The 12703-nt window shown below is 34.2% G+C and overlaps 1 protein-coding gene across 3 annotated transcripts in view; it reads right to left on the bottom strand.

Moving 5' to 3' along the window:
• LOC106664139 (lutropin-choriogonadotropic hormone receptor) overlaps window positions 1–12703 on the bottom strand; it is a 290619-nt gene that overhangs the window by 2623 nt on the left and 275293 nt on the right. For all 3 annotated transcript variants that reach the window (XM_024227559.1, XM_014389582.2, XM_014389583.2), the window contains 10 exons: window positions 6740–6883; window positions 6241–6312; window positions 5923–5994; window positions 5793–5861; window positions 3818–3961; window positions 2660–2800; window positions 2534–2599; window positions 1877–2020; window positions 1735–1806; window positions 1275–1567 (listed from right to left, as the gene is read on the bottom strand). In XM_024227559.1, the coding sequence (XP_024083327.1) occupies window positions 1275–1567; window positions 1735–1806; window positions 1877–2020; window positions 2534–2599; window positions 2660–2800; window positions 3818–3961; window positions 5793–5861; window positions 5923–5994; window positions 6241–6312; window positions 6740–6883 (1217 nt within the window). The remainder of the gene's footprint in view (window positions 1–1274; window positions 1568–1734; window positions 1807–1876; window positions 2021–2533; window positions 2600–2659; window positions 2801–3817; window positions 3962–5792; window positions 5862–5922; window positions 5995–6240; window positions 6313–6739; window positions 6884–12703) is intronic.

Below are 12703 nucleotides of genomic sequence, written 5' to 3'. Positions count from 1 at the left end.
TACACAATTTTTTTTCGAAATGAAAAATTTGTGTCACAGGCGGGATTCGAACCCACGACTTTCATTTCGAAATAAATTGTGTATGATTGAGTAATTTATATATTTAATAGAAGCTGATAAAATTTAGTATTAATGTAGAATTACACCTGTGAATCGTAGTCCTGCTAATCTAGTATAATCATTAATAAAACGTTTTTCTATATGAAGCCGCGATTTGCTTATAATTAGATTAAAATCGGGTAGTCGAAATGAAAAGTTTGTGGCATGGGCGATCGAAGTCACGGTAGCTCAAGTGGTAGAGCAGCGGCGTATTTAGCCGAAAGTCGTGGGTTCGAATCCCGCCTGTGACACAAATTTTTCATTTCGAAAAAAAATGTGTATAATTTATTTGAGTATTTATATATTTAATAGAAGCTGATAAAATTTAGTATTAATTGTAATATATTAATTGGTCAAGCGGACCACAAAATTAGTGAATTTAATGATTAAAAATGAAGTATACTTCACTAAAGCTCTCCGTGGCCATTTCATTTGTCGCTGAGAATCCAATCCGATTACATGACATTTGAAAAATGGCAAAAAGGAGGGAAAACTAAAAAGGTGGGGTTGAGATGGGAAGTTGGTGTCCGAGTGGATCGAGGTCACGATAGCTCAAGTGGTAGAGGAGCAGCATATCTAGCCGAAGATCGTGGGTTTGAATCCCGCTCGTGCCATTGACTTTTTTATCTCAATTAAAAACCTTAATTAATCGTAATAATTTATTAGCATGAATGGAAATGCTTCTCCCCAAATTATCCAAAGGAATATTGTGTACTCTGCGGCAGAGTGAATGTAATTTATTAGCATGAATACTTGGCTCTTCCCAAATTACCCCAAACAATATCATGCACTCTATGGCAGTGTGAATAAAATTTATTAGAGTGAGTGGAAAGGCTTTTTCCCAAATTAACCCATTGAATTTGGGGTAGAATTCTGGGGCAGTGTGAATATAAGTTATTAGCGTGAATTGAGAGGCTTCTTCACAAATTATTCCAAGGAACAATGTGCTCTAGTGTAGTGTGAATAAAATGGCATAAATAGAGCAGTTTCTTCCCAAATTACTCCAAGCAATATCGAGTATTCTAGGGCAGCGTGAATGGAGTCTTGTGTGAGAATGTAATTTACTGACGCTTCTTCTCTGAGTACTCGTTGTAGGGACAGGTAGGTAACTAGACTACCATTTTTTAAAAGAATAAATTTTTTATGCATTGAAAATATTAAATATGAATACTTACGCAGTTGGGGCCAAATGTCAGTCAAACTCGAATTCCATAAGCTCATGTCAAATTCGTTATCAGTTGGAAACAGTACAGATTCGTGAACGGGTATTCTCTGAGGCGGTTCAATCGGTATTAACGGAAGAAAAGCACAACAGTGGTAGGCGTAGGACAAAACCAATGTCTGAACCCTTGGAAATTTTTCTGGAGGAGGAAAAACTCTTAATTTTGGATTGTTGAACGTTTTCAAATGTAACAGACGGTCCAGCCCATCTGTCGGAAGTAGAGGGAATATATTGTTGCCAAGATTTCTGAAACAAAAAGCTCATTAAGACTTAAATAAGAAACTCTTCAAAGCCAATATCACCCTGCTGATCTAATAAAGTTGAAATAATGTTATATTCTATATTAAACTATATAATAAAAAAAAGACAAATAAGAAAACATGAATATTTAATAATTTAATAATAACGCTTACAAATCTTCAAGTTGGTTGAATTCTGTGAAGGCATCCGGATGGATCTCTTCTATTAAATTGCTTTCCAGGTCACTAAAGCATAAATAATATAATTTAATGTTGTAGAAAGTTTTATTGTAAGAGCTATTGACAAATAACTTACAGGACTTGTAGTCTTGGCAAACCAAAGAAAGCATCTTTTGGAATCCTCGTTATTTCGTTGTGCGACAGCAACATGTCGTGTAACTGATTCAATCCTGCAAATAGCCTTCCTTCTAATGATGAAATTTTATTTCCAGCTAAATCCCTGTGAATTCAAGAAAAATTATTATCATTGTTAGCCTATTAGATATATGACCGTTTACATCTGAATACATTACATATATAAATCCTGGAAACTAACTGTTCAAATGTAAATATTAAATACTATACCAAAAATTGGCTATTGCTAAATTTAGTCCTTGGGCTGTGAGACCTGTTGGCGTTATTTGGTTGGGTTGTGAAATGAGTTTCAGAATTTCGCCTTTTTCATTGTTGTCCCAAAGAGCACTCAGAGAACTTCATATTAATAAAACTTTCCAAAAATGAAAATGAAGAGAGAAAATGTAATAAATGTACCAACACATCTAGAAGAATGTAATAATGTCACAGATTAAATTATGATGGCAAAATGTTGAAACAAGTCTAACAGCCCAACCAAATAAGGACAGGCAGACCAAAATGATCGCTAACGACCAAAATTACAGATTCATTATCCCCACATACCTTAGGTCTATATATATAATTTATACGATACATAATGTAAACGTTAATAACTTACAACACTCTCAAATCTTTACAACCAATCAAATCAGGAACTTTGTACAAACTATTCGACTTCAAGTCCCTGAAACAAAGTTCAAATTTTAACTCACATTTAAATATCTGACAGTTAAGTTATACTTACAAGCTTTTAATTTTTGGACACGATTTGCACAACGTTTCCGGAACTGTTTGTAAACTCGCTCTGTCTATCCTCAAAATTTCTAAAGCAGACGTCCCATTTAGACTTGGGAACTCTGTCAATTCTCGAGCGTCGGATAAAATCCTGTAATATAAGTCTCAATCAAGTATTTATTTATAAAGTTTGACAAGCAATTATATTTTTATAAACAAATTGAAAATAAAACAGAATTCACTAATTTTGTGGTCCGCTTGACCAATTAATACATTACAATTAATTAAGGTTTTTAGTTGAGATGAAAAACAGTTAATGGCACGAGCGGGATTCGAACCCACGATCTTCGGCTAGATACGCCGCTGCTCTACCACCTGAGCTATCGTGACCTTGATCATCAACTTCCTGAAAAATGGCAAAAAGGAGGGAAAACTCATAAGGTGGGGTTGAGATAGGAAGTTGATGTCCGAGTGGATCGAGGTCACGATAGCTCAAGTGGTAGAGCAGCGGCGTATCTAGCCGAAGATCGTGGGTTCGAATCCCGCTCGTGCCATTAACTTTGTTTTCATCTCAACTAAAAACCTTAATTAATTATAAAACATAATATGCATATTTTTTTAATTAATTATTTTTAATTAACTTTGATAGTTCTATGCTGTGATAAGGTACGTAATGTAAGCAAGGTTCTTTGTCTTAATTGAAGTCATTCCTTGACTCAATGTAGAGAGCTTGTATGTATGCCACCCGATATGAGAACTTTGTTTGATCACGGGTGTGAGTCTTTGGGTCCCAGGTCGTTTTGTGCAACATTTCTTTTATAATGAGAGAGAATGTGTTTATTAGAGCAAATGAGTAGTGTGATGGTAGAATATTGAGTAGTTCAGACAAGAAGAGACCAGCGAAGGATGTAAGAGGCTGAAGAATGTGCAGAAAGGTCACAAGTGTGGCAATAATGATGATAAAATATTCATATTTATTTAGATAGTCTGGATAAATGTTGTAATGTGTATGATTCTTTCTGACTTTTGTACCTTTTGAATCTTACCTTCCTTTCTAACTAAAAGTAAACAAATCTGAACAGTAAATGAATTCACCTCGCTTAGCAATATTAATAATAGTTACCAAAATGCATGATAATAGCAAGAAAAAAAGAAAAGAAATATTTACAATTTTCTTAATTTAGGGAGGAATGAGAATGCGTGTGGATCGACTCCAACTAACGGATTTCCTTTTAATTCCAGATGAGCCAAACCTTGAGATTTCTGAAGAACCCCACTTGGGATGTATTTAATTTTGTTACCCGAAACAGATCTGAAAGTAGAAACAAATAGAACATGATTAGTACATTGGTATGGTATGGTAGAAAAGGATACTAGGAAGCGGGGTTTGTACTCCCCAGGCACTGCAGCCTTTTGGCTTATTGTACCTTCCTAGTTCCTTAGTTCAGTCAATAGACACAATCCTTCTTCTTAGAAGTATCAGGTCATTGACTTTTGCTGCTGCAATTTGATTTCCTAAGTTTTTTCTGTACGTTAGGTTAAACCTCCATTGAGCTGTTGCTTCGCATTCGAAGATGATATGAGTGGCTGTTTCCTCCTCCTCATTACATAACCTGCAAATGGGATCATCGTTGCATATACCATGTTGTGTAGATGTTTTCTCAGATGCCAGTGACCGGTTAGTAGTCCTACCACTCTGAGTTTGGCCCTCTCCAATTGCAGCAGTGTTTTTGCCAGTCTCGGTGGGTTGCTTCATCCTAAGTTTACTATGTCTAGCACCGTTAGAGTTTATCCACTTCTCCTTTTGTTTTGCTTGGATTAATTCTGCAATGGAGGACTCTATATTTGTTCTCGTTATCCCAAGAATAGGTTCGGGGCCTATGTATGGTCTTGCAGATCCTCCTCTGGCCAGTCTGTCTGCTTTCTCGTTACCCAAAATTCCCCTGTGCCCTGGCACTCAAGATATCATCAGGTTGTTGTACTTCCCTAGGTTTTGGAGATTTTGGACGCATTCACTGACTAATTTTGATGTGATTCTTTTACATGCTAATGCTTTAATGGCTGCTTGGCTATCTGATCTTATGAGGATTTCTTTTTGTCAGTGTAAACTCTTTTAAGATTTTCCAGGGCACAAGCATTGATGGCATATATTTCCGCTTGAAACACCGAAGTGTACTTCCCTAATGAGTTTGATTGCTCATGTTTTGGGCTTGTACAGAAAACGCCAATTTTAGTATATGTACCGCCGAAGCGAGTACTAATTATTACATTAATAGAATAAAAAATCTCTAATCTACCCTCCACCAAATACCATTCACACCCAATGAAGTATAGCCATAAACCATCTAGCACTAAACCATTAAAGAAGCTCCTGATTTCGACTTAATCACAGCAAAAATATTTCAACACCTAGCTTTAGAAAAGCTGTTCTGTTTCCTAGAACCACATACTTTCCATCCCATAGAAATTTTACCTCATTCAAATTTCAATGCCTAAAAAACCTCATAACGTTCAATCGTTTAATTAGTTCATTGCCTAAAATGGGCTAAATCCTAAAAAACTGCTTAAGCACATTCTCCCCATCATTTCTCGCAACTACATTCCTGACAATCAGTTTAGGTTCAGATTCACTATTCAGCTATTGAGTTGTAGACATCATCGTTCTTGAGCGAAAGGAGTGCTCCGGTTTATTTCTTGATGTGAAATCGAGCAAAATAGATGTAATCAGGGCTTCTCTTTCATCCTTTGAAGAACAACCATTGTCCCCATTACTACAATATATTAACTACTTTGTGCTATGCATGACAAATGACTTACAGGAACAGGAAAAAACAGGAACTCAACAGACACTTCAGGCTTCTTAAAAGACTGCTGGACAAATGTTTCATTTATACGACCATTTGGACATATGACATCGAATTTTGGGGTTCAACCAATTCCTCCAACCAATCCAATGCTTAAAATACAAAATCTTCCGAAACATTAATACTCTAGGCCAAAACAGCTACGAGAAGTTTCACAAAGAATTATCTTGTAACTCTTCATCCTGCACACTTCATAATCTTCCCCATGTACACAAAACTATTATAATACATTCAAACATACATGGATCTTAAGATTGTATATTTTAATGTATCACTTACAGTTCTTGAAGAGCAGTTAGTTTAGTTAATGCTATTGGAATGTGCGTAAGGAGATTGTCATCCAGTTCTCTGAAATATTTAATATTACATGTTATACGTGTACAATTTTTAACATGATTACAATACTCACAGCACTCTGAGGGATGTTAAATTTGCAAATGCATCGTCATGAATTGACGATATTTGATTTCTTTTAACATATCTAAAAAAAGAAAAAAGTTAATTTTTATGTCTTTATTATTTATATTATTTTTCTTTAAATAATGAAACTGGTTTTACTTGTGAATATTCTGTACATAAAAAATGCTGAACCGGCACTGGGTCTACTTCAAGGGTTTTGATTTTAAACAAGATGTGACTTTGCATCATCAGTGAGTAACTCACGAGAGCCATTGTCAGTTCAACACATTTTCAATGTGATTATGATTGTTTTTCTATTTAGACTTACAATATTAAGAGATTTGACAGAGCTGAAAATGATTTAAGTGGAATAGTTGTAAGAAGATTAGAACCAAGATTTCTGAAATAAATAAAAACACAAAATTAATATTTCCAATCTTTATACAATTTAAAATATGCATATAATAGTAATAAAAAATGAATGTTCTTCAATGATAATGATATAGGAAATTACATGATAGTAGTATACAGGGTGGTTTGTGATTTGCACGGTTTAATCAAAAGTACCCCTTGAAAATGCAATGCACTGATTTTACCAAGAGGTAAGCATACCATTCAAAAGGTTATTAAATGGCACAGTTTTATGATTATTTAATTTCATTATAAAATGGGATAAATTAAAAGGATTAATGAGCATGAAAGGAACAAAACTAGAAATGAATCAAACACATGTCCGTATTCCTCGGTGAAATGTGTTTCTTAAATTAAAAGCTACAATATGAGTGGTGTTAGTGATTTAGTCATAATTTGAAAATAGTGATACGCACAAAGCTTCCAAAGAAGGGAGATAGTTAAATGCTTCTGAAGGTATCGCTTTCAATTTATTGGAGTCCAGCCTCAAATTTCTCAGTTCGGCCATTTGTACCATGTCATCAGATTCAAGTTTCCAAATTTCATTTTGGTCCAGTTGACTACAAAAATAAATACGTACAAATATCCATGTTCAAACTCAGATGCATTACATTATCAAAATCCTACTGGATTTGTAAGTAATTTAAACTGTAATTTTGTACAATGTAAAATTTATAATAAAGCAATAGTTGCTTAAATTGTCCGTTTTTTGATATACGGTGTTTTTTAAATCAAAGTCACCCTTTTGTAAAGTAAATTCAATAAATTTCTTTATGCAAGTTAAATTCACTTTTTCGAAAATTAAATTCACCATTATAAAATTAAAATTCAGCCTTTTTACAAATTAAATTTACCTTTTGTAAATGAAATTCACCCTTTTGTAAATTAAATTCACCCTTTTATGAGTTAAATTCACTTTTTGAAAATTAAATTTACCATTATGAAATTAAAATTCACTCTTTTGTGAATTGAATTTACCCTTTTGCAAATGAAATTCACCCATTTGAAAAATGAATCCATCCTTTTACGAGTTAGTCTCTTTTTTCAAAATAAATTCCAACATTATGAAATTAAAATTCACCCTTTTGCAAATTAAATTTAACCTTTGAAAATGAAATTCACTCTTTTGCAAATTAAATTTACCATTTTTCAAATGAAATTCACCTTTATGAAAATTAAATTCGCCCTTTTTGCAAATAAACCCACTCTTTTGCAAATGAAATTAACTTTTACAGAAATTACATTCACCCTTTTTGCAAATGAAATACATCTTTTTATTTGAAAATGAAATTCAACATTATGAAATTAAAATTCACTCTTTTGCGAATTGAATTTACCCTTTTGCAAATGAAATTCGCCCATTTGAAAAATGAATTCATCCTTTTACGAGTTAGTCTCTTTTTTCAAAATAAATTTCAACATTATTAAGTTAAAATTCACCCTTTTGCAAATTAAATTTAACCTTTGAAAATGAAATTCACCCTTTTACGAGTTAAATTTTATTTTTTGAAAATTAAATTCACCATTATGGAATTAAAATTCACCCTTTTGCAAATTAAATTTACCATTTTTCAAATGAAATTCACCTTTATGAAAATTAAATTCGCCCTTTTTGCAAATAAATCTACCCTTTTGCAAATGAAATTAACTTTTACAGAAATTACATTCACCCTTTTTGCAAATAAAATATATTTTTATTTGAAAATGAAATTCAGCATTATAAAATTAAAATTCATTCACCCTTTTGCAAATTAAATTGGCCTTTTTGCGAGTTTGATTCATTTGTTTTTTCAAAATTAAATTCACCATTACGAAATTAAAATACAACCTTTTACAAATTGAATTCACCCTTTTGCGAACACGGTAACATGGTGAATTTAAATTTCAAAAGGATACATTTATTTGCAAACGGTGAATTTAATTTCTATAAAACGGTTTATTTTATTTACAAAAAGGAGAATTTAAATGGCAAAAGTATGAATTTGATTTGCAAAATGTGAATTTGATTAGCGAAACGGTGAATTTAATTAGCGAAACGGTTTATTTTATTCTCAAAAGTGTCAAAGGGTCAATTTAATTTGCAAACGAGTGCATTTGATTTGTGAAAGATTGAATATAAATATCAAAAGGATGAATTCGATTTAACAATGGGTTAATTTTATTGGCGAAACGGTTTATTTTATTTACAAAACGGAGAATTTAATTGGCAAAAGGGTGAATTTTATTTTCCAAAGGTTGAATTTGATTTGCAAAAGGGTGAATTTTATTTGCTAAAATGCAAATTTAATTTGCAAGAGAGTAAATTTTATTTTCAAATGGGTGAATTTAATTTTCAAAATAATGAATTTAATTATTAAAATGGGAAATTTGATTCGTTAAAAGGTGAATTTAATTTGCAAAAAGGGGGAATTTAATTTGCATAAAGGTGAACCTTAAATTTTAGCAAATGAAAAACTGTTCGGTTAAGCTCTTGTCAGAAAATCAAGCCTTCTCTATTATCAATTATAGTTTAGTGAATAGGTCAACGAGCCGGAAAAGTGCGTAGTTAATTAACCAGTAAGACGATTTATCATTTTGGACAGGAAAATTCGACCCGTTTGTACATAATCGGATATATATTTTTTCCTTGATAAAGTATTATCTCATTATGTTCGACTTGAGAGCAGCAAAAAGTTTGCGACCGATGTAAACAGGCTAATAAATCTATAGGCTCTCGCGGTCGAATGGACGCATAAAACCCATTTCCTTCCATCCCCTGAATATCCTTTCGAATAGAAATTTATTTTTTTCCAAATTCAACAATGCGGTTTTTTTCGAACGCACGACTGCCATGGGAAAGAGATCGATTTGTTCTGATTTTACCTATCGATAGTTAAGTCGAAGTGTTAAATCGTTCAATTGTCTTGATGGTATGAAGTTTTGTTACACAACTAGAATAGAAAGGTGTACAACCCTTTACGTCAATATTCTTATTTATTTACAGATCGAAATCCAATATCAATACATTTTACAATAAAATTTATATATATATTATATAAATGATAAATATAAAAATACAATTCAAAGAGTAAAAACTGAACAACAACAAAAATAAAAAGACATAATTATTAAGTAAATTAAGGCAAAGGAAACAAAGCTGAAAGACAACTGAAACTACAATATTTAGGTACATATTTAATGAAAATAATGCTCTTTGTAGATATATAATAAGACTAGAGCGCAAAATCTAGCTGAACCAGCAAATGAAATAAATTGTAATAAACTTTTAACATTATGAAATGTAAAAGCATTTAAAAAAATATAAATTGGTAAGAAATGTATGGTGTTTAGTGACCGTTAGTCAATGATTATTTGGAGATCGTGAGATGCGGTGTGACGTAGGTGTTAGAAAAACATTTTCTTTATCGTGTCAACGTTTCGATCTTTATTGAGATCATCTTCAGAGCCGGGATTTATAAACGTTGTTTGAATTTTACAAATACATGTAGGATGTGGCAAAAAAATTATGAATTTATACAATGCTAGAAAATGTTAGATTAAAAAATATATTATATAATGCTAGACAATTTTAGACGTTGGCATGATAAAGAAAATGTTTTTCTAAAATCTTCATCTCACCATACCGCATCTCACGATCTCCGAATAATTTAGGTAAGAAAATTCAACTAGCGTAGGATATGGTTTTTCACAGATTGCACAGAACTATTGATGAAGACTTTTTTTGACAGGGGCATCGGACAGCTTCGTCATTTCAACCCCGAAGCACTAACATAATACTGCTACACACTCGATACACTCGATAAATTCATAAACATTCATACCTATATTCATTGATCGCATTCATACTGTTTGGTAGATGGAGTACTCGATATTCCTCCATCTACCTATTCCCTATAATAAACTAATCTAGATTGGGGTCGATGGGGTACTTTTATAAATATTCCGCCATCGACCCAAGTCACGTACACAGCTCGAGGGGCGATGGGGTTGCTATTCCACCACCAGCCCCTCCCCATTCACTCTAATAAATACACTCACTCATACAAAACACATACCTTTATTTCTATATACATAAAAAATTCCCTATTCCTTTAAAAAGCGAAACAAAGGACCCTGAACCCCGCTGCTGTGTCCGAGAACTCTCTTTAAATCTAGCGGCATACCTACTCGCGCCTTGTAGGGAGCCAAGGCACGACACGCTTTGACTATGTGGGACACATCGAGTAACCTTTCTCTACATAACGGACACCTGCGGGGGGATTGGCCCACCAGCAAGTGCCCATGGGTCAACCGCGTATGGCCTATTCTTAATCTGGTAAGAACTATTCTTTCTATACGCCTAAGATCCTCGGAGGGGTCATCGTGTGGGCAGGTCGTGCACTTAACACGAAGGAGCCTCTCGGATGACCCTGCCCACCGACGATGCCATTTATCCCTTATCACCTTTTTTACAGCTCGTTTAGCGTCCGGTCGGGAGGGTGAGACGTTCCAGCTTTCGCCGCCGCGTCCGCGCGTTCGTTACCCTCCAGGCCGATGTGTCCAAGGATAGTCAATGCTATTGCGGATGTTGTTACTTTTGATCATCATTCGGTGTAGAGGAGAAGAGAGCAAGTAGTTAGAGCTTTGGAATTCAATATAAAATAGTTTGTGGGTTTTGAGAGAGTGCGTGTAGCTGTAGCTGACAGAGGAGAAAAGGACCACCAATAAGATTGTTTTTATAATTTAAATACAAAAACAATATCAAAGTAATCCCTTTTTAGTGCCAGTTCGAAAAGTTTAAATTGAGAGCTGATTCCAGGGTAGGCGGTGTTCGGAGGAAGATTGAGTTTGTAAGACAGCTTTTTTAAAAATTTGTTTTGTACAGATTGAAGAAATTTTTGATACTTTAGATAGTGTGGGTTCCAAACAGGTGTGGCATATTCTAGTATGGGTTGTACAAAAGCTTTATAAAGATGGACAAAACATAGAGGATTGTTAAATTCATAGGTATTCCGGATGATGAAACCTAGCATGTTCNTGTCTTTCTGCTACATATTTTTTGCAATTTGTCAAAATGTGTTTCACTGTTATTCTTTCTGCGCAACCATCACAAAGCGGAGTCTCTTTTTTTGCCATGAGATAAGAATGAGTAAGCCTACAATGACCAATTCTGAGCCTAGCAAGGACAACTTCTTCATGCCTGGAACCTCTATGAGATGAGGCCTAAGGTTTTACACTATTTTTTATCTCCCTAAGTTTGACATTAGAAGTCGTTTCCCACTCCGATTGTCATAACTGCCAAGACTTTCTTTTATGCCAAGCTGCCACATCGGATTTTGGTGTTTTTGTAATTTTAACTCCATTAAGGATGGCCTGTTTTGCCAAATGGTCCACCTTCTCATTGCCAAATATTCCGCAGTGTCCAGGAATCCACATGAAAACTTCCCTATTTCCCTGATTTTGCAGAGATTCAATGGTAAATAGGATGCCTTGTATCAACGGATGTACAGAAAAGTTGTTTTTAAGTGCCAATAGCGCTGACAAAGAGTCAGTATAGATGACAATCGTTTCCCTGGATGGGGCTAATGTAGGTAAGCATTTTGCTATTGCTATAATCTCAGCAGTATAGCTGCTACATATAGGTGGTAGGGTAAACATATATTGTGCCTTATTATTATAAGTGAAAAAAGCAGCACCTGTCCCTACATCATTTTTTGAGCCATCTGTAAAACATAGTGTGGGATTTGAAAAGATACCTATTATTTTATAAAATTCTTGACTGTACATGTAGGTGGGAGTACTCTTCTTAGAAAATTTAGTGAGGTGTAAGCGTAGATTAGGCTTTGGAAGCAGCCAGGGAGGTTTAGGGAAATTCCAATTTTATAGAGAGGGGGGATCGTAGCATTTATTAATTGTAAATGAGCAGCCACTCTAAATGGAAAATGCTTTCTTTTACAGCGTAGGGTATCTGCAAACGGAATAGAGTTTTCAATTGGAAAAAGGGACACTAGAGGATGGGAAGGGCATGAGAGAATTTTAACTGCAAAGTTCAAGTCAAGTCTTAATCTTCGATGTTTGAGGGGCAATTCTCCAGCTTCAGCATGCACACTAACAGATGGATTAGATCTAAATGCACCTATGGCTAGACGCAAATCTGTGTTTTGTATCGGTTCAATCATGGAAATATGTTCTTTAAACTTGAGCTTTTGATCAAAAAGTAGGTTGGGGGGGGGGTTACGACCTCAACTCGCATTAAAAGAGAATCCTGGAGAGTGTAGTGATAAATAAAAGGTTGTTTCTTATGAGAGAATGTAATTGTGTAGCATTTGGAGACATTGAGAGCAAGTTTGTTATTAGAGCACTAGGTTAGCACATTATCGATAGAATTTTGTAATTGAAAG

This window comes from Cimex lectularius, unplaced genomic scaffold, assembly GCF_000648675.2.
Source record: "Cimex lectularius strain Harlan isolate CLEC.00 unplaced genomic scaffold, Clec_2.1 scaffold127, whole genome shotgun sequence".
Taxonomy (NCBI): Eukaryota; Metazoa; Arthropoda; class Insecta; order Hemiptera; family Cimicidae; genus Cimex; species Cimex lectularius.
Note: the sequence above shows the minus strand (reverse complement) of the source record. Positions and strands in the feature narration are given on the sequence as shown.